Below are 24,363 nucleotides of genomic sequence, written 5' to 3'. Positions count from 1 at the left end.
ACCCAGGACCCTAGGGAGTCCGACATCGCGAGCAAGTTGACGCTCAAGAGTCAAAACTCGGCTATATAAGACCATAACATGACCTCCTCCTGTGTCACAGAATGACCCAAGAGGCGGCCCGGGGCGGTCGCAGCCGAAGGCGCAGGACGCCGGCAGCCAATCGCTTAAGAACCAATGGGAACAGTTATCACCGGGTTTCAGTGATAACGGACGATTATCACCAGTTGTCAGTGACAACTGAAGATTGTCACCGAGAGGGCGGTGATAGTAGATAGTATATAGTCACTCATTCTGGAGGGCTCTGGGAGTTCTCCAGTTAGCAATCATAACTACAGTTCGCTACAAGCTCGCAAGCCTACTGTTGAGACAAGTCTGTTGTTGTGCACCCTTTGGCTGCACCGAACCTAAGCATCCTTTGCAGAGATTACCTTCACCGAAGCTGAACCCTAACAGGATAGGATCCTGGAGTAGGTTCGTCACATCCTGTCGAAAGTTGAAAGTATCAACATCCTCCATTCCAATTCTGCAGCCTCATCCTCATCCTACCTAAACCGAACTCAATTTGAACCTCGCTCACCATGAAGTTCGCCACGTCAACCCTCGCCCTCGCCCTCGCAACCCTGGCAGCTGCCGTTCCCGCCCCGGCCGCTGAACCAGACGCTGCCTCCATGGCTAGCGGCCTCGAGGCCAGACAAAGCGTGAACTGGTATGGAGTCCGAGACGTGTCCCAGATCGCACTGGATCGCCTGAATGGCGGCTTGGCCGACGCCATCAACAACCTCGGCAACGAAGTGGCCCCCGCCGGGGGTGGTCTTGCACAAGCGATGAATGACGTGTACACCGTCTTCTCCCAGATGAACAACCTTCTCAACACTATCCATAACGGTGCCGTTTCAATCGTTGGTCCATGAGCAGTCAGCTGTCTGAGGTACGAACCGTGGACTAGTGCTGAGGTGGAGGTGCGCCCAGCGTGGCGGACTTGCTGACAAGACCGGGACTAGGCATGTTCTCTTGGGGGGGAAGGAAGGGCGGTTTCGGGAGCGGGGGTTGGGGAGAGGTTGGGGACGATCATTTCTGGAGGGCTCTAGGGAGGGGCTTTCTTCTTCCTTTTCCCCTATTTTCATTGCAGAACACAATGCGGACATAGGCTGGCCTTCTTTTGGCCCAATGCCTTCATTCTTGGTCACAATGGGAATACCAACCGGTGTGCTTGCAACAACGGACTGTGCTCCAACATCCGACTGATGGCTGGTGTCATGACTCGAGCAACGAGCGTTGCGTCACGGGGGCTCATAAATGCCGAGAACGACGTCACCATCATCAGAGATTGTGGATGATGCTGTCACAGAGATGCCTAGGTCAGTGCGTGAAAGTTATATATAAAGCGGATATCCGCTCGTGCCTCCATCTCCGTCTTTCTGACCTTTTGTCATCACCTATCTCGGGCTCCATCACACCAGCAGCGCAGCACTTGGACAAAATGCCCCAGCACGACGCCGCCGCCGCTGCCACCGCAAAGGACAGACACGCCAGGCTGACCCTCTGCCGCCACCCCCGGAGCAACCACACCGTGACGAAGTGCAGTTGCCCCCCGCACCACCAAAAGCTTCCCCCCTCGTCTACGACGGCGGCATCCGACCCCAACCCTGTCGCGGATGACAGTAAGTGCTTACCTTACCCACCGCAGACACCCCCCGCCCCCCACCCTCTCTCCCTTTCACAACCTTCAACCCCTACGCTCGTTAGGCTCTAACTCACGACCCAGATGAGCCGGACCAATGGGTGGATATTGTCCGTGCATACATAGCCATGCTCGAGGAAGGGGGCAAGACGCTGGCCATGATCCGTTCCATCGAGCTGTGGCGGTTGTACAACAGGTTCGACAAGCGCGGCGCCGCGCTCGAGCCCGCTCGCTCTATCCACCGCCTTATTCTCAAGCTTGTGGAGGAAAGGTTGATCTTCGAGCGGAGGCTGTCTTCTGGGCTGGATGATGATAATAGTTTTGGTTTTGCCGGCGACAGTTTAATGACTAATGACTAATACATGATACATTCTTCTGTCAACCAACTGCCACCTCATGGTTCAAGAATGATGATACACCCGGTGGATCCGCTTGAGCATCATCCAGCAGCAGTTATCATGTGATGATGTCGAGTCTTCATCACTCAATTACCACCACTGTTACAGCATATAGCAAAGGCACGTAACTGCAATCATACGTGCACTCACCCCCATAATCAGCAGCACCGTAAAACGAAATCAGATCATAACCATTGCACAATAAATCTAACGCCACAAAAGCCTCACCCGCTCTTCATACATGTAGACGTAATATTACACACGCACTTCCCCCCATATCCCCTAGTTCGTCGAACTCCTGCCGCCCTGATCCTTCCCTTGGCTCGACCCTGCCGTCGCGGGTGCCTGCTCGAGACCGGCCCCCTTGAAGGGCTCGGGCATGGGCGCTGTCTTGTCTGCGCGGGCGACGCGGGTGGACTGTGGGTGGTTGCGTGTTAGGCGGCTGGTACTTGGTACTGAGAGAAGGGAAGGTGACGGAGGGGATTCAGGGGAAGTTCATGTAATGGGGGGGGGGGGGGGGCATACCTCTTCCTTGCCGGCGCCGTGGATGATGTTGTGGCCGGGATCGATCGCGTTGTCGGATGATCCGTCTCCTTGGCGAGGCATGATGGGTGTTTGGTTATTGGAGTTGTGTGATTTGTGTTGGTGGTTTGCTTGGGTTTGTGCAACGGCGCTGGGTGCAACGATGATGTCGGCTTCGAATTGAGTACTGCTTCGATGAAGTGTGTTTCGAGAATGTTTACCACGAAGAAAGAGAGTGGTGGTTATAAGCCTTCATGTCTTCACTGACGTCATCCGGTTCCTGTTGTCAAACGTCATGATGGGTTCCATTGAGAGGAAGCCGATGGAGACGAATGGGGTCGCATCCGCTTATCACTCCTCAAACCGGGTATGACCGGCATGGATGCATGGCATCACCAACTCGTTCTCTGGCAAACCTTGGTCAACTTTGACGATTTTGACTACGTTAATATCCTGGTCTCCGGAAGCTGCTGTTAGAAGAGAGAAGTGGATAGCAACAATCGGCTATAAACGGAGAAAACAAGGCATATTAGTTGGATGTAATAAGATGACAACTAGGTACCTACCTTATCGACCAGGGACATAACTTTTCAAACAAGGTACGATCATACGGTTCACAAGTTTCTGCATTGTCTGTATCTGAACCTATCTCTCGTGACCACGTCCTGCTTCCCGTCTGAGCCACCCAGATTGAAAGCTCTACTCCTTGTACGGAGGCTGATCCCCCCTTACCAGGGGAATTCGATAGGTAAGGAATTTGGGAAGGGCCTTTATCGATACCCCGCCACAGCCTACTTTTCCATCCTCCCAGAAAAAGGTGTCCAAGAGAGTGCCGAGAATAACGGCGTCCTGGACGAGGTCGATATTCTTCTCCAACATCACACGAGTCTCCTGGGACATGCCAGCAAACAGCTCCTCCCAAAAGGCCCGTTCAGCAACCTCGAACTCGTCCGGCACCCAGAACTCGCCGCCCGTATATTCGCCAGCCAGAGTGTGGATGCGGCCCAGACCCACGGCAAAGGGTTTCGGCGTTGACAACTCCCAGTCGATCAAGCCCGTCACTTCACAGGATTCATCAATAAGGACGTTGACGCCGTTGAGGTCGTAGTGCGAGACCCAAAGCGGCAGCTTGCTGATCTCGTCCAGCTTGTCAAGGAACCCCTGTAGCAAAGGCCGGTATGTCGCGACCTCGTCCAGTGGGCTCGCCAATACAGCCTCAAGATGCGGCCGTACTTTTGCCGCTACAGCCTCGCCGCCGTTGTTGGCAAGGCAGCCCTTGGAGAGCACGCGCCCGAGCGACTTGTTGACGGCTATGCGGCCTTCAGCACCCTTGCCGGCGACGCCGTGAACCCACATTTTTCCTGGCAAACGCTCGAGGGAGTAAGCCCAGACGCCCTCATTCTCCAGCTCTTCGTCTTTGAGGGCCACAGCATCGGGGACGACTTGGCCCAGGGCGCCTTTGGCTACCTTGAAGGCATTGAGATCCAGTTGCTCGATTCGGAATTGAATAACCACGTCGCATCCGTCGGCTAGTGTAACGAAGAAGGTCCGGCTGAACATGCCCTGCATGGGCGGCCTGTCGACACGCTTGGAGGCACTTCCAAGATGCTCTAACACCAGCTTCTTGATACGCTTAACTTGTTTCGTTGGCGTATTGAGCAACTTGGGAAGGTCATTGTCCGAGGTAACGGGCGGCATGATGTATAATGAAGACCGGAGATTGACGTGCAGCGCAGCTGTGGTTCCCTGGTACGCAGGTTGAAGTTGTAGTTGAGAGAAGGACGAGGTTTTGGGAGCAGTCTTTCCTGCTCCCGACAAGTTGTTTGCGGGCGTCCCCCGAAACAACAGATCTGCCAATCGGATCAATCCCCCCAATAGCTTTCACGTCGCGCCAACAGGCCGTTGCGGTCAGTCTGCCTGTTGGTACCTACATCCAGGCTGCATCAGACCCACTACATTAAGTGGATGTTCGTGATCACACTACTCTACCCTGGCCGGGAAGGGACATGTAAACTACCTAATTCAAGGGAGTAACATCTCCACTGTTTGGAAGCTCAGATCCAGGCGTGTCGTGTCACTGACGACACTGAGCCTATACCTGGAACGAAAGTAGATGGACATCAAATACAACTGGCAGTCTTGCAAATATAAACTTCAAAGAAAAACCTGGACTACTTTCACCTACGAGACAACGACATAGAACTAGGATTGGCCTAAATTTGTAGATAGATTGAAGCTTACATGATCTACACCCCAAGGTACCTAGGTTATCAACCCCATAGTTGGTCCGCCCCTATCTTACTGCTTAAACTGCCACCAGTTAAACCGAAACAGCTCTCCGCCACCTCCAGTAAACCGGAAGAACAAATCCTGCGTGCCCGTAGCGCCGCTGACGTTGCAGCTCACGCTGGCCCAGTTCTGCCAGCCACCCGTGCCAGACACGTTGCAAGTCCCAACAACCGTGCCACTCGCACTCCCCAACCGCAACTCAATCTTCCCCCCCGAGGACCCGGACGAGACCCGCGCAGTAAACGTCTTAGCCCCACCCCCAAACGCAACGCCCTTCACCTTGATATAATCCCCATTATTAATCGACAGCACATCCATCCCCCCCTCACTACACGCCTCCGTCTGCACCCCGGACGACCACGCCATCGTCTCCGCCTCCTGGCGCACATACGGATCCAACGTCCCCACCTGCGGTGCGCCCTCCTTACTCATATTAATCACCGGAATCGACCCATTCGTCCCGTACGCAAACTTCTCCACACACACCGACCGGTCATACCCACCACCCCCAGGCAACGCCCCATTGTGGTAGAACAGGTACGACCCCCCGCGGAAGTCGACCACGCCCGGGTGGTTGGTGAAGCTGCTGCCCTGCGCGGGCATCATCACGCCGCCGTACGTCCACGGCCCCGTGGCCGACGGCCCCGTCGACCACCCCAGGTGCTCCGAGCAGCAGCTCGCCGCGAACACCATGTAGTACTTGCCGCTGCGCTTGTACAGCCAGGGGCCTTCTTCGAAGGTGGTGGGCCGTTGGGCGTTGCCGGAGCGGCCGCCGAAGCCGGCGGCGGTGAGCGTGACGGTGTTGATGTTGCCTGTGTAGGAGACCATGTCGGGGTTGAGTTTGACGTACCAGAGGCCGGGGTTGCCCCAGTAGAGGTAGGCCTGGCCGTCGTCGTCGATCCAGACGGTGGGGTCGATGCCGTTGTTCATGACGAGGGGTTTGCCGATGGCGTCTTTGAAGGGGCCGGTGGGGCTGTCGCCTACGGCTACGCCGATGGCCATGCTGCCGGAGGTGTGGCGCATGGGGACGTACCAGTAGAATTTGCCGTTGCGCGGGATGGTCTGGCCGGCCCAGGCTTGGGCGGTGGCCCAGCTGAAGGTTTTGAGGCTGAGGGGCGAGCCGTGGTCCTGCCAGTTGACCATGTCGGAGGAGGAGTACACGCGCCAGTCGTTCATCTGGAAGGTCTGCGCGTTGGGCTCGTCGTGGCCCGTGTAGAGGTAGATGCGGTCATCGTACACGAGAGGGGCCGGGTCGGTGGTGTATAGGGTTTGGATGATGGGGTTGTCGGCCGTTGCCCGCGTCACCAGGGTGGCCAGCGCGGCCGTGAGGGAGAGCGCTGAGGTCTTCATTTGGTTGGCAGTTTGGTGAAGAGCACAGCGGAGGTCAGTAGCAGGTGGCTGTAGATCACTGCGCTATCCACTGGATTCGATGTTGCTGTTTGGGAGCCAAGCCATGGTCTTGTATATACTTTTACCACGGACCTTCTCAATCTGGAAAGGGGTAAAAGGATATGCATACAGTCTATGGCTCGCCTATCGAACCCCAATGCAACCTCCGCATCAACACCGGAACCTGGAGATTTCCAGCAATCATCACCGCTTTGGGTAAACCGGACCCGGCTTCCCGGGATGCTCACGGGAATAGTTGATATCCGCTCCAGTGACAAACCGAGAAGCTGTGCTAGCTACGTGACAGTCGATCCGTATTTGTATTCCCATGGTTCAACGCGATCCGCCTTGTTACCGGTGGTATAAGCGCCCCAAGGGAAAATCTGACACCACCGGACAATCCCTTCACTTGCTACTTTAACCCTTCCTATCCGTCCGATCGCTTCAACATCTACCTCTACTTGCAATATTTCGCCACCAAACGCGACCATTTGCGGAAGTTGAATATCCCTTTGCATTTCCATGGTACCTAACCTCCTGCCAGCCACTCTATCGTTCCACTCAAGCTTTTCGAGTCCCACATAGCAGTCTGTGGCACGTGGCTGGGTGATAACATTAAACACCTGAAATCATCCATTATCCGCTCCACTGAGAGAGCAACAGACCATCTGCCGGGTGTTTGCGGTGATAGAGAAGAGGATCACCACTTCTACTCTCGGCTACATGTAGACCGCGGGTGTTTGTCGAGGTTTCTCGTCTTTTAACCTCCGCTAGCAGCGACGCACTCATCCTGATATTTTGAAGCAGACTTTGGCTAAGAATCAGTCAAGATGCGGTTGTCACTGCTACCGTGGCTCGCCGTGGCCAGCATCGGCAGTTCCCCTGCTGCTGCCCTTGACTTCTACGTCTCGCCGGTAGGGTCAGACAACAACGCCGGAACTAGTCCCAATGCACCTTTTGGAAGCATTGCCCACGCTCAAGAGGCTGTCCGCAGCCAAATCTCGGCGTCCATGAAGGAAAACGTCACGGTCCACCTCGCGCCTGGCTTGTACCCAATCTCCAAGACGCTGTCCTTCACAGCCCAAGACTCGGGCCGAAACGGATTTACCGTCTTTTGGACGGGCCCCGGTGCCGTCATATCAGGCGGGATCCGGGTCACTGGCTGGAAGCAGGGTTCCAATGGCGTGTGGTCCGCGAGCATACCAGCTGGGACCAAGTCCCGAAATCTCTACGTCAACGGGCAGGCGGCTAACTTTGCCCGCCGCAAACTGGCAAACCGCAAGGACTTCCAGTTCACCTCGAGCGGTATGAGCTGGAGCAACTCGCAGTACGACTGGCTCATGAATACGGCCGGAATCGCGGGGGCTGAAGTCCGCTTCATCAACTCCTTCACGGATCGGTGGGCGCCGATCCAGTCAGCGGGCAACCGTCAGTTGGTGATGCGGCAGTCCTCGTGGTTTAACAACATGTGGGGATACGACACGGTTGCCAAACCCAACGCCGACTTTGGTGTGTGGGTGCAGAACGCTCTGGCTCTCATGACCGACGGGGGCCAGTTCTACGTTGACTCGGCCGCTGGCAAGGTGTACTACAAGCCACTAGCCGGCGAGAACATGGATACAGCGAGCACGTATCTGGGCGTGCTCGAATGCATCGTGTCCGTGGGCGGCACCTACGACAACCCTGCCCACGACCTGACGTTCCAGGATATCAGCTTTGCTCACAGCACCTGGATGAAACCCGCCACGATGGGCTACGTGGACCAGCAAACCGGCGGCTACATCGGAGAAAACAAGACGTACACACCTTCCAACTTTGAGTCAACCCGACCCCATTGGCTCCAGATGCCCGGGGCCATCCAAGTAAGCGCGGCACACAACATCCTCTTCTCAGGGGGCAACTACACTCAACTCGGAGGGGGCGGCGTTGGCATCGGAAACGACGCCAATGCTCACACATCCGGAACCGGCCTCGGTGCCAGCTACGTCACCGTAGCAGACGGTTACTTCACGCAGGTCATGGGCAACAGCGTCACGGCGGGCGGCATCCAGGCCGACGCGCACCACCCCAGCGACGCGCGCATGACCAACAGCCACATCACCATCTCGGGCAACGTCTTCCGCAACACCTCCTCCCTCTTCACCTCCACGGTGCCCATCTTCCTCAGCTACGCCCAGCACTCCACCATCTCCCACAACGAACTCCACACCACCCCCTACTCCGGCATCTGCCACGGCTACGGCTGGGGCTCCAACGACGCCGGCGGCAGCCAAGAATACGTCAACCGCGGCCTGTACGCCTTCCAACCCAAGTACACCACGCCCACCACCTCCCACAGCAACCTCATCACCAGCAACCTGATCCACGCCTACGGCCACAGCCACACGGACCTCGGCGCCATCTACACGCTCTCCCGCTCCCCCAACACTTTAATCACCGCCAACCACGCCTTCGCCGGCGACCGCTCCGCCTACGGCCTCTACACGGACGAGGGCTCCGCCTCCTACGCCTTCACCGACAATCTGCTGCTGAACAGCGGCACCTGGCTCGCGCAGAACGGCATCAATGCCAACCCGGCGGTGGCGAATCTCACGTTTCGGGGGAACTATGGGCGCTCGGGGCCGAGTGATAGGGCGGGGAATTATTTGGTGGAGAGGGTGGAGCAGGCGTCGGTGGCGGTGCAGCGCGCGGCGTGGAGGGCGGGGGTGGCGCCGGCGGGGAGGAAGGGGAGGGCGGTGACGGAGTCGGGGGGGCCGGATGGGTGGGTGGGGGTTAGTGGGAGGGGGGGCGTGGTGACGGTGACGGTGCGGAATTTTGATGATGGGGTGTTGAAGGGGGTGGGGTTTGCTGTGTCGGGGGCGGATGGGGTGAGCTTTGCGGCGCAGGGGACGGTGCCGGGGGAGGTGCCGGGGGATAGGGAGGTGGTGGTGGGCTGGAAGGCGTCGAGGGGTGGGAAGGTGGTGGTGAGTGTGAGGGTGAGGTATACGAATTTGAGGACGGGGGTTGCGGCGGAGAGGTCGGTTACTGCGAGCGTTGATTTGTGATGGATGGGGGTTCAAACGTACCTAATTCTGTATGGACGTCGTCGATTGGTTTGAGAAGTTGTTTAAAAGAGATATAAAGTGAGGTTAAGAATTCCACAATACAGATGGGTACGTTTTGTTGGTATGGATTACAGAGGCTGCAATGAGGCAAGTAGAGACAAGCTTTCGTTAAGGCAAGGATGTTGAGAGAAGGGTCGGCGTGTTTGGGGAGAAGGCCCCCAGCCGCTGTGAGGTGCAAACGCCTGGACGTCTTGGCGCGCGCGCGCGCGTGGCACACCGCTTCTAAATTTTGCGGGCGGGTGCTGTCACGAATTGAGACCAACTGAGGGGCGCGGGTCGCCCCGTAGCCAATCGCTTAGGTAACCAACCAGGAATAGGCTCTGTCAGGCTCTCTCAGAGCCTGAGGGAGCCCGGAAGGAGAACACCAATCAGGTTATAGAACGGCTTGCTCTATTGACATCACAGGGAGCCCGGCTCCCTGGCGCTCTGAGGGAGCCTCAGAGAGCCACAAGATGTAGTTAGTATATAGTTACTCGGCCTAGAGAGCTCTGGGAGTTCTCCAGTTAGCAATCACAACTACAGTTCGCTACAAGCTCGCAAGCCTACTGTTGAGACAAGTCTATTGTTGTGCACCCTTTGGCTGCACCGAACCTAAGCATCCTCGAGAGATTACCTTCAACGAAGCTGAACCCTAACAGGATAGGATCCTGGACAGGTTCGTCACACAACGCCTGCGTCCCCTTCGCAAGCTGGTCGACAGCAGTGAGAATTTGCGTCGGCGAGCTTCCCTGGTGACGGGCAATCCGACTTTTGATGTACTCGGATTGCGAGACAGCCTCTGTTGGGTTCCGTGGCGTCTGGGAGGACCAAGGATCGGCAGCGGCGGAGGGGGGACCAGTTGGTGTTGGCATCCGTAACTTGACATCCAGCTTGGATATCACTGAATCGGGGTCAAAAGGTACTAGACCTGCACCTCTGAAACCCCCTTTGTTGTTGCTCTCGGTCATGGCGGAAAAGTGGGCGGCTTTGAAGGCGAGGAAGAACTCGACCTTGGTGATGTGGTTGATATGCGCTCTGACGAAGTGCTCGATTCGCCGACCGTACGCCGTTTTCAGGACACTAAAACACCCAACATCGAGTGGCTGGGTTATATGGGATGAGTGAGCCGGCAGGCTGATGGTGACAATGTTGTTCTGCTTGCAAAAGGCTTCGAATTTGGCCGACAGGTGACTCTCATGCCCATCAAGCACAATCAACCGATACACACCCTTCGTACGAGACTTTGTGTGCTTATCAAAGTGTTTGATCCATTCTAGGCCGGTCTCGTTGTCGGTCCACCCATTGGAAGTTGGTTCGATAGCCCAGTCGAGCGGAAGGTTGCTCTCTGTGTACCAGTTTGCGAGGTGGTACATGCCTTGCACGATCAGAAACGGCGGGAGGCACCACCCTTCGCCATTGATGCACTCAATCGCCGTTGCCCATTCCCTATTGCCAGGCTGAACTGCCTTGCCCCTTCCACGTCGATCAGCGCGTGTCACTACCATAGACGCGCAGATAACGCCCATCATAAAGCCGGTCTCGTCGAAGTTGTAGAGGTCGCAGTCGTGGATGCCGTACTTCGCTCTTATGTTGTGCACAAGCTTGAACCACGCGCCAATAAGCTCTGGATCTTCGCAGAGGGCTCTCTGGAAGTCGTATGCGCGATTGAAACGCGTCTTGAGTTCTGGTTGTCGCTTGACGAACTTTTCGGCCCAGTGCTTACCGACACGTCCGCCGTCGCGTTGCGCGAGTAGCAAATTGGCCATATCTTCAACACCAGCGTATTGGGGCGGAAATCCTCGCGCATCTAGGTCCAATATATATCGAACAACTGCCTCCTCTTCAATGGCTGTCAATCGATGAGCTGCAGGTGGCGACTCGGACTTTGGCGTTCGTCCGTTCATTCTGTGGCGGAGCGTAGCTTCGGGCACGTTGTAGATTGCTGCAGCTTTCCGGCGACTAAGTTTCTGGTCTCGTCGAATAGCTTCAATTGCCAGGATAACCTGGCTTTCTTTACAGCGAGTTGCCATTGCTGGTCGCGGAGGAATGCTGTGTATGTCATGAATGACCATAAGGGCGGCCAGGGAGGCTGCAGTCGGAGGCGCGGGACGCGCCGACAACCAATCGCTTAAGGAGCCAATCATGGCAGTGTCACGATTATCACTGGTGATGAAGGTGATAATCACCAAGGTCACTGGTGATCGGGGTGATAACCCGGACGTTATCACCAATATCACCAGTGACAGGAGTGATAACAGTATGTATATGGTCACTCGTTCTGGAGAGCTCTGGGAGTTCTCCAGTTAGCAATCACAACTACAGTTCGCTACAAGCGCGCAAGCCTACTGTTGAGACAAGTCTATTGTTGTGCACCTTTTGGCTGCACCGAACCTAAGCATCCTCGAGAGATTACCTTCAACAAAGCTGAACCCTAACAGGATAGGATCCTGAAGTAGGTTCGTCACAATACCGTTTTTGCGGCGTTTTTTTTAGCTCTCCGCTAGATAATCATGCCCTACCCTCCTTAGTTTATCTTTTGGGGTAGGAGGGGTCAACAAAAGGGAGTCTCGGGATCCAAAAACGGGTGCCTCTTTTCCTCTGTTAGTGCTGTCCATTTCAAGGAAACGGTGAAACTGGTTGTGCCGCACAAACCGTTCAGGCTAGGTTAAGGTACCTAGGTAATTAATGCAGCGGGGTCGCTTTTACCAAGCTCCCCTCCCCGGCTCCCATGATCCCGCTTCCACATCAAGCAGCATCCCTCCCTCCATTTGAACAAAATGACAAGCACAACACCAACAACAAGCCCGCCGCCACCCACCTTCGGGCGGATCCCCCAGCACCTCTTTCACGACCACAGCCCCCCGCTGCCCAAAGACACGGGCGCAACCGGCCGCCTGAAGTCGCTGGACGAGCACAACGGCTTCCCCTGCGGCCGTGGCCACGGCTCGTGGGGCTACACCATCCTGCGCACCGCGTACGGCCCCGATTCGGACACGCAGTTCGCCGTCGCGCTCGAGCGTCTCAAGGGCCAGGTCTACTGGTGGGGCAACCATCCCGGCCGCTACTCGGCGTTTGGCGCGCTGTGCGAGCAGGACCGCGTCGATAACGACGAGCCCAACCGGGAGCTGTTTCGCCGCTTCCATGTCGACGTGATTGAGGATCGGGAGGGGCTGGCGCATCTCGATGGCGGCGCTGATGAGGCCAGGTTTAAGGCCCTCGGCGAGTACTTTCGTCGGTGGGTCGCGGGCGTGGAGACGGGTTTCAACGCCGAGGAGAATCCGCGTTTCTGTGTCTGTCTGGTGTTGGATTCCGAGAGTATCGCGTCGTTGGCGGCGCTGGCCGAGGAGCTGCCGCCGCTACGGTGCGCGGTCGACCTCGAGGAGAAGCGGCGGTTCCTTGGTACTGGCGTGGGGGCTTGGGTGTGGCTGCTGGAGGCGGACTATATAGCTGATCCCGACCCGGGCGAGGATTACGAGTTGGACGAGGATGATGGGTACCGCGGGTGGATGAGGATGGATGTATCCAGTATTGAGTTTTCGTGGTTCAGACGATTGCAGCGGGGTATAATCAGCAACAGGAGGTGTTTTATACGCGAGCAGAGGGAGCAGGGCTCGGGTATATATTGGTTCGCCGAGCACTGACCATGCTCTTCTCGTCGATCACGAGGTAGCTGATGCCATTGAACCGCCGCTGTAGGACGTTGAGGACCGAAGGGGTCTCTGCGAGTGGACGGTAGTTGCCGTCAACAGGTAGGCGTAACAGCGAATAGAGTGTTTGTCCTCCGATCTGGTTGCTGGCGACGCTAGTCGGGGCTGCCCTGACGACGGGGGAAGGCCGGCCACTACGAGCCGTGTCTGCTACAGGCCTGTCTTGCGGCTCTCTATCGTCCCACCTCAACTTCCATAGTTTCCAAATGACTGGATAGCCTTTTTCGCCTCTTGCCTGTCTAGGCACAGGTGCACAAAAACACCTGCGGCGCTGTCGACGGCCCAGCTCGATTCAAAACCCAACCTGTTGGAACTGTAGCGGCACGGCTAAGTTAAAAAGGTGCCAATCTCATTGTCAATATATATAACATCCCCATTACATCCGAGGCTCCCTCAGCTCGAACGGTCAGAACTACTTTTGCGCAGGTTGCCTTCATCGTCTTCCTTCTGTCATTGACCAAGCTTTTCAGGGGTTTTGGGTTGCACGGCAGGGACCCGCTGAAGCCAGCCCTGTCGCGGCGGGCTGGGCGGGAACGGGCCCCACCGATCCTTGCTTGGCCAGGCACTCCAGGGCGACCGGCGATTTCCAGATTTAATCGACGTCAACCAACTCCCCCACCTGGCAACCGTTTGAACACGACTCGTAAACACCACGCACCACACCAATTCCGGTCAAGGATAGCCTACGTCGGGATGCGTAACCGGTATATCACACTCCTGGTAGTTATGCCCATCATCCTCGCGACGCTCTACCAAAGCAGGACCGCCCTCCTCCGCACGTGGACATCATCACCCTTCGCATCGCGACTCGCCTGGACCACCTCAACCCGCAACAAGATGTCCACCTTCCAGCACCCCGACTACCACATCCCCATCACCCTCCCAGCCGGCCTCTCCCAATCCCAGCTTTTAGCGTTTCCTCCCTTCAACGTAAGTTCCCCTTTCTGTATTCTGTACTGTTGAGCCATGCTCCGCCCCCAACACCCCTCAACGCAAACCTTCCTTATAAACCCACACTCTATGCCCCTTCCATCACATACGACCATACCTGCCAGAAAACACGGGATCCCGTCCGCTCTCCCCTAGTTAAACTCGCAAGGGCCGGATCAGTAGTTGGGTCGGTGACGACCAGCGAATCCCCGGTGTTGTATGTTTTTGTTGTTTTTTGTTATTTTTCTCCTGAGCATCTACTTTTTTACAGAGTGTCTTCCCTTCACCCCTACAACCAACACACCCCTTCCCACGCACCCCCTCACTCGCATCCCCCTCACACGCACCCCCCAGCCACCCGCCCACTTAACTAACCCCCCCCCCCCCCCCCTTCCAGTCCTGGCTCACCACCCTGCAAACCTCCCTCGCCACCCAGCGCACCACCCCCACCCACCCCTTCCACGCCGACCCCTACACCCTGCACGCCATCACCGTCCAGGCCTTCGACCGCTTCGGCCCCGCCCGCCTCGGCTTCGTCAAGCTCACCTCGGCCGTCACCAACGCCGCGGGCGAGGCCCTCCCCGGCGCGGTGATCCTGCGCGGGCCGTCGGTGGCGATGTTGGTTATGCTGTTGCCAGATGATGATGGGGTTGCTGGTTCTTCTGGGGGTGGGGGTGGGGGTGGGGATGGGAAGTTGGGGGATGAGGAGGAGGAGGAGAGGTATGTGCTGCTGACGGTGCAGCCGCGGGTGGCGGCGGGGAGTTTGGAGTTTGTGGAGCTGCCGGCGGGGATGGTGGATGATGGGGGGAGTTTTGCGGGGCAGGCGGCGCGGGAGATGGAGGAGGAGTTGGGGTTGGTGATTGGGGAGGGGGAGTTGGTTGCGTTGAGTGAGTTGGTGGGGGAGGTTGGGGGTGCGGTTGGGGATGGGGATGGGGAGGGTGGTGTTGTTGGGGGCGGGGGGTTGAGTGGGTTGCCTAGGGCCGTGTATCCTAGTGCGGGCGGGTGTGATGAGTACATTCCCATTTATATGCATGAGCGGCGTGTGCCGAGGGCGCAGTTGGGGGAGTGGACAGGCAAGCTGACGGGGTTGCGGGAGGAGGGCGAGAAGATTACACTGAAGCTGGTGAGGATGAGGGATCTGTGGAAGGAGGGGGCTAGGGATGCGAAATGTCTCGCTGCCGTGGCGCTGTGGGAGGGGTTGAGAAGGGAGGGAAAGGTTTAGGGTAGGATATGGTATGGGTATGGGTATGTATGCTCTATTCCCAGTCTATTTTTCTAACCCAACGCGCGCATCAACTCATCGCCAAGGGAATTCCTTCCAACCGCCGCTAAAGCTTAAACTTCTTGGCTATCTCGATGCCCTCGGCAAGGTTGGCTATCCGCGCGTCGATGGCGTAGCCTTGCGCTTCAAGCTTGATGCACTCCTCCCACAAGTCGACTAGCTTCACGAGGAACACCTCGATGAACTCGTTTTCTTCGAGCTCGGGCTTCAGATCCTGGTTTGCGGGGAGGCTCATATCGACCGTGACGTGAACCATGCGGAGGTTGGTGTTGCAGAAGCCGGGGTCTGTAGGCGTTAGAAGAGGGGTGGGATGGCGCCGAGGGTAACTCACCATTGAACATCACGGGCGATGTCTCGAGGGCCTCGGCAACGTAGCCCGTCTCCTCCTTGAGCTCCCGAATGGCTGCCTGCTCCGCCGTTTCGCCCTCGTCGATTAGTCCGGCGGGCAGTTCGATGACGATCTTATCCAGCGGCGGGCGGTATTGCTTCTGGAGAACAATCTCGGGGCCTACGGGACATGGTTGGTTTCTGGAAGTGGGCGCAGGCGCAGGGAATTCGAGGCGTGCATACCTGTCTCCTTCTCTAGGATGGCTACGATGCCTACACCATCGATATCACTGCCCTTTGGCCGGGTGGTCCGCTCAGCCGACTCCCATGTTCGTGTTACGCCGTTGGGGTCCTTGTATGTCTTTCTGGTGGCTGTCAGGTCCGGTTCTTGCTTTGGGTTGTCCTCGGGGAGATGAGCCACTACGACTGCGCTTACTTTACGAGTTTCGTCCACACCGCCTCGCTCGCGGGCTGCATTCCATATAAAGGTTGGTTATCCTCATGCCGATGTTATGGAATACTTGGGGTTTGGCTTAGGCATAGCTTACAAGGGGCCCGGTGGATATGACTTTAGCTTCTCCAGACATGGTGGGTGTATAGGGTGGGCAGTAGTCCGGTCGGGGATATGGTGGATGGGTGGTGGGTGTAAGTCACTCTTGTAACATTTTTATCAAGACCCGGAAAGCGGTCCCGTGTCTCGCCTCAGTGGACACGGCAGGGGCAGGGGCGGGACCCGCAGACCCGGCCTGAGCCGGCCACACGGTTCCCGTACCTGGAGCGGGTGGGCCCGGGCGGTCATCCAGTAAAACCATCCGATCCATGCGCCAGCTCACTCGCAGCCGTCTTTATCGATGAGCTGGCGGCCATGCTGTTCATACTCATGGCGTTCTCAACAAAAATTCCGGCTTTGGGGTTCGTGATCCCATCCTGCCGGCCACCCTGCCGGCCAACAACTATTGGCCCTCGGTCATCAGCCCACGCCGATGATGTACGAAACCAGTTGCCCTCGATGATAGGATTTTGGATGCCTTCCGGGGAATCGCGAAAGGGGGTTCCGGGGGTAGCAGCAATCGGGAATTCTCCCGTCATCATCACTTGATGGCCCGCGCTTGCAGGTGGGATGCCTTGAAAACCATCTCTGGAACAAAGGCATCACAACAAAAGTGTTGTAGCAAAGGCATTGCGTTACATTTTGGAATGGAGGGGTTACTGCGACGCGCGTATACCATACGCATTTAAGGACAAGGACGTGTCTTTTGACGTGACCAACCACAAACCAGGAGGAGGGGAGTACAGGTAGGGCTGGCGCAACCGTGTCACGGAAAAGCTTGTCGGGGTCGCATCCAGATTCGTGGGAAGAATCTTGAAACAGCACGAGGTGCGGAATTCCGACCTGCCTTTCTCGGTCGCTGATGTCTTCATTTGGGCTGACACCATCCTTAGCGGCGCATTATTATTACCAAGCGCTCCCGGTCATTACGCGGACTTGGAATCCTACTTTTCAATTCATGATTTTCACATTCCTCCCCGTCATTTAATGCGTCCTTGACCCTAGATTCGTTTCTGTTCGCTCCTTGTCTTGTTTGCATTTGCTGTGTGTTCGTTGCTTCACATTACCTGCCTGAGATCCATCCATTAGGCACCTGGAGGAAGTTAGGTAATTTGGGAATGCCCTGATAATCCGAGCCCACCTCGACGACCAAAACCCGGACCCGGCCCCGCCATGACGAACAGGCTCCGCGCCCCCTTCGTCGACCGCATCGACACGGACACTGATCGGACGCCACTCTTAGCCGGGACACCCACCCCGACAGCCTCAAGCTCAACCCGCTCTCTATCCCCCGGGTACACCACCATCCACTCCACCACCCAAACCATCACCAACGACGACGACGACGATGACGACGCCACCGACCACCCCTCCCCCTCCAACCACCTCCGCGCCCTCCTCCGGCCCCGCGTGATCATCCTCTCCATCGCCGTAGTCTTCCTCGTCGAACTGGCCATCGGCATGTCCACCCCGTCCGCCAGCGCCATCATGGAGAGCATCATCTGCCGCCAGAAACACCCGGAGCTCTTCCCTCCGCAGGGCGACAACTCCACCGGCGATGTGCCCGCCCCGCCCATCATCCCCATCCAACCCCTCCAACCCCTCCAACCCATCACCCCCCTCACCCCCCTCACCCGCTACACCCTCCCCACCACACCCACACCCGAGACTGGAAGAAAACCCAGCAAAACGCGACGCATCGCCGGCGGCCTCATCCTCGTCGACGACCCGGCCTGCAAGGGCGCCGACGTGCAGGGCTACCTGGCCATGCTGCGCGGGTGGGCCAACACCTTTGAGTCGTTTCCGGGGCTCATTGGGGCGGTGCCGTATGGGATTCTGTCGGATCGGTGGGGGAGGAGGCCGGTGTTGGGATTGGGGGTGGTGGGGTGTGTTGTGTCGGTGGGGTTTAATTATGGTGTTTGTGAGTTTTTTTTTGCTTTTGGTTGCTTTTGGTTTTTGGGAGGGTGTTTGTTGGGGTTGTTGGTTGGTTTGGGGGGGTTGTGGATTGGTTTGCTGACTGGGAGGGTAGTTTACTTCTCGGACGTGGTGCCGTTGTGGGTGACGTGGTTTTCGGCCGCCTTTCAGCTGTGAGTTTGTCTCCTTTTATGAGCGGGATGAGCAGCTGGCTAACAGAACCCAGAATCGGTGGTGGCGCCGCCATCATTGTAGCCATGCTGTACACCATGGTCGCCGACGTTGTCCCAGCGCATGAGCGCACCACCGTCTTCTTCCAGCTCAACGCTATATCACTCGGCTCTCAGATGATTGCTAGCCCCCTCGGCGGCGCCATGCTGATCTGGGACGCGTGGGCCCCTTTGCTCGTCGCACTCGCCATCTGGGTCGTCACCAACCTGATGGTGCTGGCCTTCCCGGAGACGGTCCGTGTCCACGACCGGAAGATGCCGCAAGGGGAAGACCACGGCGACCATGACGACCTTCCTCGAATGACCAAGCTGTGGCGGAAAGCGAGAGAGGGCGTGGCTGAGGTGTGGGATTTCGTGCTCGGCAACAAGAGCGTGTCTTTTCTCATGTTGTCGCTCGTGTTTACCTTCCTGGGCCGCTACGTCGGAGATCTCCTGCTGCAGTACTCGACCGACCGTTACGGCTGGAGCTGGAGCCTCGCCTCCATGGTTCTGACGATCCGCAACGCTGGAAGCCTGGTGACGCTTCTGGTGCTGCTGCCCGCTGCGAGCTGGTTTTGTGTTCGACGGCTGGGCATGGAGGACATGGCCAAGGACCTTCGGCTGGCGCGATGGTCAGGCCTCATTTTGGTTTTGGCCTGTTTGATCATCGCTGCCGCTGCCAACGGCGCCATCTACTCGGTCGGGCTGGTCTGGTTCGCCCTGGGTTCGGGCATGGCCGCCATGATCCGGTCGCTACTCAACGCACTGGTCGAGGAGCACCATGTTGGCACTGTCAATTCCCTCATTAGCTTTATGGAAATGGTTGGCATGACCATCGCCGGCCCGTTGCTAGCAAAAAGTCTCAGTGTTGGACTGGGTCTAGGAGGGGCCTGGGTCGGCCTTCCATTTTTCGCTGCCGGGTGGTTGTTTGTCATCGGGACGACGATATTATACATTTTCAGGCTACCAAATGAGCGGCGCTCACCGGTTGAGCCTCCGTGTTGAAGTCCGGATGCTTGCCAGCCGGGGGCTTGGCAAATATGGCAACGTCTACGGTCATCAAAAAGGGGGGACTGGATCTCGCTTTTATCAAGCGAAAGGGGGTGGGTTTTGGGCTGGGATTTTAGAGACTCTTATTCCATACGGGTTTCCTTTGGTTTTGGGTTGGGTCCGGAAGCTGATAGATCCCATGTCCGGTACATATTGAACAGGTGGCGTTTGGACTCTGTATAAAACAAAAATAAATAACTAGAAGAGATTGTGTAATACATGGATGGTAGTATGAGGGTATCTGTTGACTCTAGCTCTGATAAATATCCTGGCTTTGGTACATGCATCCACCTCCTGAGCGCGAGGGCCAGCGAGTTAGGTTCGGCATGAGAAGACGGCCGGGCCACTGACATGGAAACATCCGCATGAACTTTGCAGGTCACCCAAACAGAATTCCCAAGGCCACCTTAGCAGACAAAGTCATCCAAGGATGTGCTTGGTCCGATGTACGATGCATGACAAATGTGCTTCTTTTTCCGTGAACCAACTTGCGGGAAGACGCCCCACGCGGCAGCGCACCATCGCACGCGACATTCCTCGGCGCAAACTATCGATTTCCTCCATCATACCAGCCGCCGGAAAGCCCCATGTGGAATCTCGCTTGCTCAAGATGAGGCCGCGGTGGAAAAGGCACGTGTGTGCAACGTGCCCACCGGGTTTTAGCTTTCCTCCACGGGACGATCGACAGTGATCATTGCGATGGACCCGTTGTCTTGCTTTGATCTGCCCCGCTTAGACAAGATGAGGGGTGATTTAAGCAGTGACTTGAAGATGAGACGCGCTTCACGCGTCAGCAAGCGCCGAGGCACCCTCCAAAAATTAAATCCTGGGGAGAACAGGCCCGACGTCATTGATGGGGAGCGGGAACTTGGGCGGCACAGCGGGTACGTACCGATTGATGCCCCTGAACGGCAGCCGGCTGAACGGCCCATCCATGTGCTAGCAACCGCTACTCTTTCCTCTTTTGGGTTGACTGCAAGCCGCCTTCATTATCACCTAGAAATAATCTTGTGGCGCTTCGGTTCTGACCCTTTCTCGGATTTCGAATTTCGGAACTCCATTTTTGACGGCAGAAGGCGTGCACCGCTGGCCGAACAACTAAAACAAAAAGGAAAGCTGTTTCATGGGTTGGGGAAAGACCGACAGGGCAGTTGCAGCCCTGGATGCCCTTGTCACCCGCAATGGCACTAGCGGGCAAGAGCGCGAATCATCTCCACAAGCGCGTGGTTCCAAATTCAGGGTTCGCCCGAAAAGGATACGAATTGCTCTTGCCATTTTGTCTCTTCAGGGTTTCTCCCCTCTCTGCCACAGGGCTCTTTTCTCCTTGTCTCTTTGCGCGGCGTGGAGTGTCATCGTTGCAACCCCCCGCTTGACCTTCGTCCGTTCTTACCTACTGTCGACATACACCCACACTGCCACTCGTTCCAGTGTAAATTCCTCTGTCGATCGTTTTGTTCTTTTCCATTCTTCTTTCCCTTCCAATTGTCGAATATTCGAAAACCTCACCGCCAAAATTCGATATCAAAGCGCGTGCTTAAGGCTAAAGAAACCCCACATCGGACGAACCCCTTTTTTAAACTCGGCACCAAGGACCGAGTACCTCCGATTCAGCTCTTGTCAACAACGCCCCCTGGTTGTCTCGGGGTCGGCGGAAGCTTTGGACTTCGAGAAAGTCTGAGATGGCCTGCTTCCCTTGCTTTTGTTGAGAAGTTTTGTTGTACACCACCCAAAGCTCCCGTTCTTCTTGTGGACTGGGTTGGTGGCCAAAATTCTAGTAATGTCGGTACCCCATACCCCATATCCTAGCGTCCCTAACCATGCGCTGACTGTGGTGTAGTTAATGTATTAGTTAGTTCAAACAACAGTCACTCGTTACAATGGTGTCGTTCTTTGGGCTCAATCTTGGGAGCAAAAAGAAGTGAGTGGTAGTCCGGCCATCTTGCTAAAGGGACGCCCCTGCGAACCGCTGATGCCACAGGAAGCCCGACGAGAAACCCATCCAAGAGAAGCAGCCCCAACAATGGAAGCGCGTAGATCAGAACGCCCTGGGAGAGGGCCAGTTCTTCGGGCAAAACACCAACCAACAAGGTGTTGTCAACGGGAGCATTCGATCCGTTTCCCGGAGTGGCACTCCTCAACCGATGCGCAGCGCCAGCAATCCATACCGGGACACGCATAATATGGCCGTTGCCAGCATGGCCGATTTGACTACCTCCGGCCCTGTGCGTTCGGGTAGCCAGGCGAGCGTCGTCCTCAAGCCCCACGCCTCCGAAGCGAATATGCGAACTCGATTTGGCACGACCAACGGGTCTGCTGCGAGCCTCGCTGGCCCAGCGCCCGGCTTTGGAGCCCGATTTGGAGCGAACAATGGGTCTTCGACAAGTCTGGCGGCTCCGGCACCCGGGTTTGGTGCACGATTTGGTGCAAACAATGGGTCTTCGGCGAGCCTTGCCGGTCCCGGGCCCGGGGTCGGATCGCGGCCGGGAACTGCAAACGGCAGGGTGAAGCCGTGGGTCAACCCCTTGGATGTCCATTTCGCAAGGGACATTCCCTCCGGCCCGTCCACGCCCAAGTCCCCGATGGTCGATTCCATACACCTGCCTCCAACTCCTACCACGGACAACGCGGAAACGGGGTCGGTGTTTGGCGAAGAGGTCGACGACATGGTGGACGCTGTCATGGCCTCGGTCAAAAAGCGGGAGCTGGAGGAGAAGAATGCTAAGAGGAGGGAGAAGGAATTGGAAAAGGAAAGGGAGACGGCCCGGCTCGACATGGAGAGGTTAGAGAGACAGAAGTCGACCGAGAGCACTCTAACTGCGAGAGGTCCCTCCGCTCCACATTCACCGTTGGAGCCACAGCAAAAGCCTTTTGAGGAGCTGGTATTGCGAGGCCCTGTGTTTAGAGGCGACACGGACATGAGGCCTGGGAGCCGCAACGGACCAGCACAGGCCCCCTCGTGGCACCAAGGGCCGCCTCCGACGGGTCCTCCGACACAGTGCCTTCCCCAGCCCCCTGGCCAGGGACCACCACGCCAGGGACCGCTCGGCCCTGCTGGTGAATGTCGCAACGCGCGGCCCTCCCGCCCGGCTGCCAATGGGCCCGGGCCAGGACCCGGGCCTGGGCCTCGACTGAATGGTCCTGGTCCCCAACATTTCCGCCCTAAAGGCCCCTCTCCTGGCCCTCCGGCGCAAGGTGCCCACTCTCGCCCCCCGGGTCCTCCTCCTCAGGACACTCCGGAAAAAGTCTTTCGTCCTTACCGGCCACCCCCCCTACAGGGCTCGGGTCCCCTAGCGAATATGGCAGGCGGTTTCCGGTCACCAAGTCCTCCTCATGGCGCTTCCGGTGCCAATGGCTTTCGTTCGCAAGGTCCTGCGCTCCGGAGTGCCGCTGTTCGAAATCCGCCTCCCATTGAGCACCATGCTACCACCGTGTTTAATTCGGAGCCGGAAGCACCTGGGAGCAGGCGAGGCACGCCAGGCCCGGAAAGGCCGGGGCTGGTGCCACTGATATCTTCCTTGACCTCTCCCTCCACCGTGACCTCGCCCTCTGGCTCAATCCGGAGACTCTCCGTCGACGACGAATCGGGAGAGCAGTTTGTGCGCCCCCTGATTCAGAATGTCATCGCAAAACGCGATACTCTGACTTCCAAGACACCTCGACAGCACAGTCTCTCGATGAGGATTGAAGAACTGGAAAAGACACTCCTAAGCGCGCAGCATGCACACCCAGTGCCGAAACTACCAGGGTCGATAGACAATAGAACCAGTACGAGCAGCAGCGTCTACAGCGACGGGATTAAGGACGACCATGACGACGATGATGACGATGGTCCAATCCTCTCCATCCACCCAGCGCCACTCCGCATCATGTCACCTCCGGTTCCCGCCAATGCCCCTGGTCCTCCCCCTTCCACTGCCATGTCACCTCCGGCTCCCATTCCTGCAGCTATCAGCCGGCCTCAAAGCCCCATGCGGGGTCCGCCGAGGCGGGGACCACTGCCACGCCGTCCCGGGCTGGAAGAGTATGGCGTGCCTAGCAAAGTAGTTAATAGCCGTGGCGGGACGCCCACCCCCGCCTCGAGGAGTGGTAGCACCGACAATTATAGCTCGCACAGCTCTCCACCCTCGCGCACGAACACGCCCCAACTTCGGCATCCTAACATTAGGCGCGACCTAAGCCAGCCCAGTCCGGCGCCAACAGTCGACACACTCGAGCGACCGCGTCCGAACCCTGTCGTTGATACGGGTTTCAAGTTCGACTTCGGCCCCGCCCCAGGAGTTATCGGGCCGCCCACCCCGGACTCGACCACATGGTCGCTATCGTCACCGGGTGGAGAAGTGAGTTCCTCGCTGCCTCCCCCGACTTCAGATCCATCCCAGGCACAGGCGAAGAGTGAGGCATCAGCCAAGTTTACCCGCTCCAACGTCCCGGCGCCACTCAACTTGAAGTTCAACTTCTCCCCCGACGCGCCGTCGCGTGATCCGACCTTGGGTAGCCCGGGCGGATTATGGACGCCACCTATTCGGTCGTCGCCCGCGGCCGGAGCAACGATGGACGGACGGCCATCTACATCTGGTGGCCCTGGTGGACCAACCAGTGGTGGCGGCCTGGCCGCCTCCCCAAGCTTCCTTTCCAAGTTTCCCCCCGACTTATCCGGGTACGGAGACGATGACCCGGCGGCCTTCATGGGGATCGGCATGGCGCGGGGCCCGAGTATTAGAGACGTCAGGAGGCCCAAGACGTCAGGAGGGAAGAAACCGAAGGCGGGAACGACGGATTCTTACGGGACTGGGTTCATCTGAAGCACTCATTACCACTGCAATCATTTTCCTTGCGTTACATAGATCATTTGTCTGATACCATCTTTCCTTTCTATACCCCATCTACCAAGATTTTCCACCGTTACCTTCATAAGCATATCAGGATAGAGTTTACACTGGATAACACAAATGGTCAATTCATTGCATTATATGCTATCGCTCCAAACAGATGACCTGCCTCCGAAAAGGGGTATAACGCCCAAAAAACACAA

General features: G+C 57.2%; 11 protein-coding genes across 11 annotated transcripts; 7 read left to right on the top strand and 4 right to left on the bottom strand.

Moving 5' to 3' along the window:
• The first annotated feature begins 291 nt into the window (after window positions 1-291).
• Window positions 292-929, top strand: F5144DRAFT_578308 (uncharacterized protein). Its single transcript, XM_066789259.1, has one exon. It carries the CDS (start codon window positions 579-581, stop codon window positions 909-911), a length of 333 nt encoding a protein of 110 aa, XP_066641617.1. The 5' UTR covers window positions 292-578; the 3' UTR covers window positions 912-929.
• A 506-nt stretch (window positions 930-1,435) lies between these two features.
• On the top strand, window positions 1,436-2,040 carry F5144DRAFT_613931 (uncharacterized protein; the record flags this gene model as incomplete). The annotated part of the gene is made up of 2 exons (XM_066791759.1): window positions 1,436-1,661; window positions 1,766-2,040. The coding sequence occupies exons 1-2, from the start codon at window positions 1,481-1,483 to the stop codon at window positions 2,038-2,040; spliced, it is 456 nt and encodes a 151-aa protein (XP_066641616.1). The 5' UTR covers window positions 1,436-1,480.
• A 209-nt stretch (window positions 2,041-2,249) lies between these two features.
• On the bottom strand, window positions 2,250-2,912 carry F5144DRAFT_299804 (uncharacterized protein). The gene is made up of 2 exons (XM_066783875.1): window positions 2,605-2,912; window positions 2,250-2,496 (listed from the first exon to the last, which is right to left on the bottom strand). The coding sequence occupies exons 1-2, from the start codon at window positions 2,683-2,685 to the stop codon at window positions 2,362-2,364; spliced, it is 216 nt and encodes a 71-aa protein (XP_066641615.1). The 5' UTR covers window positions 2,686-2,912; the 3' UTR covers window positions 2,250-2,361.
• Window positions 2,913-3,300: 388 nt separating this feature from the next.
• F5144DRAFT_492284 (uncharacterized protein) lies at window positions 3,301-4,170 on the bottom strand (the record flags this gene model as incomplete). The annotated part of the gene is made up of 1 exon (XM_066785907.1): window positions 3,301-4,170. The coding sequence occupies one exon, from the start codon at window positions 4,168-4,170 to the stop codon at window positions 3,301-3,303; it is 870 nt and encodes a 289-aa protein (XP_066641614.1).
• A 729-nt stretch (window positions 4,171-4,899) lies between these two features.
• On the bottom strand, window positions 4,900-6,380 carry F5144DRAFT_536482 (glycosyl hydrolase; the record flags this gene model as incomplete). The annotated part of the gene is made up of 1 exon (XM_066787057.1): window positions 4,900-6,380. Exon 1 carries the CDS (start codon window positions 6,238-6,240, stop codon window positions 4,900-4,902), a length of 1,341 nt encoding a protein of 446 aa, XP_066641613.1. The 5' UTR covers window positions 6,241-6,380.
• A 729-nt stretch (window positions 6,381-7,109) lies between these two features.
• On the top strand, window positions 7,110-9,841 carry F5144DRAFT_549559 (uncharacterized protein; the record flags this gene model as incomplete). The annotated part of the gene is made up of 3 exons (XM_066787589.1): window positions 7,110-9,242; window positions 9,428-9,431; window positions 9,789-9,841. 3 exons carry the CDS (start codon window positions 7,110-7,112, stop codon window positions 9,839-9,841), a joined length of 2,190 nt encoding a protein of 729 aa, XP_066641612.1.
• Window positions 9,842-11,725: 1,884 nt separating this feature from the next.
• Window positions 11,726-13,095, top strand: F5144DRAFT_578289 (uncharacterized protein). The gene has a single exon (XM_066789257.1). The coding sequence runs from the start codon at window positions 12,140-12,142 to the stop codon at window positions 13,001-13,003; it is 864 nt and encodes a 287-aa protein (XP_066641611.1). The 5' UTR covers window positions 11,726-12,139; the 3' UTR covers window positions 13,004-13,095.
• A 700-nt stretch (window positions 13,096-13,795) lies between these two features.
• Window positions 13,796-15,221, top strand: F5144DRAFT_493491 (uncharacterized protein; the record flags this gene model as incomplete). Its single annotated transcript, XM_066785977.1, has 3 exons — window positions 13,796-13,999; window positions 14,397-14,648; window positions 14,709-15,221. 3 exons carry the CDS (start codon window positions 13,796-13,798, stop codon window positions 15,219-15,221), a joined length of 969 nt encoding a protein of 322 aa, XP_066641610.1.
• Window positions 15,222-15,274: 53 nt separating this feature from the next.
• Window positions 15,275-16,299, bottom strand: F5144DRAFT_299700 (NUDIX hydrolase domain-like protein). Its single transcript, XM_066783874.1, has 5 exons — window positions 16,157-16,299; window positions 16,045-16,079; window positions 15,852-15,973; window positions 15,613-15,789; window positions 15,275-15,566 (listed from the first exon to the last, which is right to left on the bottom strand). Exons 1-5 carry the CDS (start codon window positions 16,193-16,195, stop codon window positions 15,328-15,330), a joined length of 612 nt encoding a protein of 203 aa, XP_066641609.1. The 5' UTR covers window positions 16,196-16,299; the 3' UTR covers window positions 15,275-15,327.
• Window positions 16,300-17,331: 1,032 nt separating this feature from the next.
• F5144DRAFT_549555 (major facilitator superfamily domain-containing protein) lies at window positions 17,332-19,286 on the top strand (the record flags this gene model as incomplete). The annotated part of the gene is made up of 3 exons (XM_066787588.1): window positions 17,332-18,079; window positions 18,188-18,245; window positions 18,299-19,286. The coding sequence occupies 3 exons, from the start codon at window positions 17,332-17,334 to the stop codon at window positions 19,284-19,286; spliced, it is 1,794 nt and encodes a 597-aa protein (XP_066641608.1).
• A 1,641-nt stretch (window positions 19,287-20,927) lies between these two features.
• F5144DRAFT_299661 (uncharacterized protein) lies at window positions 20,928-24,286 on the top strand. Its single transcript, XM_066783873.1, has 3 exons — window positions 20,928-21,110; window positions 21,169-21,249; window positions 21,310-24,286. The coding sequence occupies exons 2-3, from the start codon at window positions 21,209-21,211 to the stop codon at window positions 24,131-24,133; spliced, it is 2,865 nt and encodes a 954-aa protein (XP_066641607.1). The 5' UTR covers window positions 20,928-21,110; window positions 21,169-21,208; the 3' UTR covers window positions 24,134-24,286.
• Window positions 24,287-24,363: the final 77 nt, after the last annotated feature.

This window comes from Chaetomium tenue (assembly GCF_020726465.1).
Source record: "Chaetomium tenue strain MPI-SDFR-AT-0079 chromosome Unknown F5144scaffold_5, whole genome shotgun sequence".
Taxonomy (NCBI): Eukaryota; Fungi; Ascomycota; class Sordariomycetes; order Sordariales; family Chaetomiaceae; genus Chaetomium; species Chaetomium tenue.
Note: the sequence above shows the minus strand (reverse complement) of the source record. Positions and strands in the feature narration are given on the sequence as shown.

Coding starts and splice junctions, on each gene's coding strand:
- F5144DRAFT_299661 (XM_066783873.1), top strand. CDS start 21,209: ATGGTGTCGTTCTTTGGGCTCAATCTTGGGAGCAAAAAGAA. Junction 21,250..21,309: donor AATCTTGGGAGCAAAAAGAA/GTGAGTGGTAGT, acceptor CTGATGCCACAG/GAAGCCCGACGAGAAACCCA.
- F5144DRAFT_299804 (XM_066783875.1), bottom strand. CDS start 2,685: ATGCCTCGCCAAGGAGACGGATCATCCGACAACGCGATCGATCCCGGC. Junction 2,497..2,604: donor ACGGCGCCGGCAAGGAAGAG/GTATGCCCCCCC, acceptor AACCACCCACAG/TCCACCCGCGTCGCCCGCGC.
- F5144DRAFT_578289 (XM_066789257.1), top strand. CDS start 12,140: ATGACAAGCACAACACCAACAACAAGCCCGCCGCCACCCACCTTCGGG.
- F5144DRAFT_578308 (XM_066789259.1), top strand. CDS start 579: ATGAAGTTCGCCACGTCAACCCTCGCCCTCGCCCTCGCAACCCTGGCA.
- F5144DRAFT_299700 (XM_066783874.1), bottom strand. CDS start 16,195: ATGTCTGGAGAAGCTAAAGTCATATCCACCGGGCCCCTT. Junction 15,974..16,044: donor GTGTGGACGAAACTCGTAAA/GTAAGCGCAGTC, acceptor GACAGCCACCAG/AAAGACATACAAGGACCCCA. Junction 15,567..15,612: donor ATCGCCCGTGATGTTCAATG/GTGAGTTACCCT, acceptor TAACGCCTACAG/ACCCCGGCTTCTGCAACACC.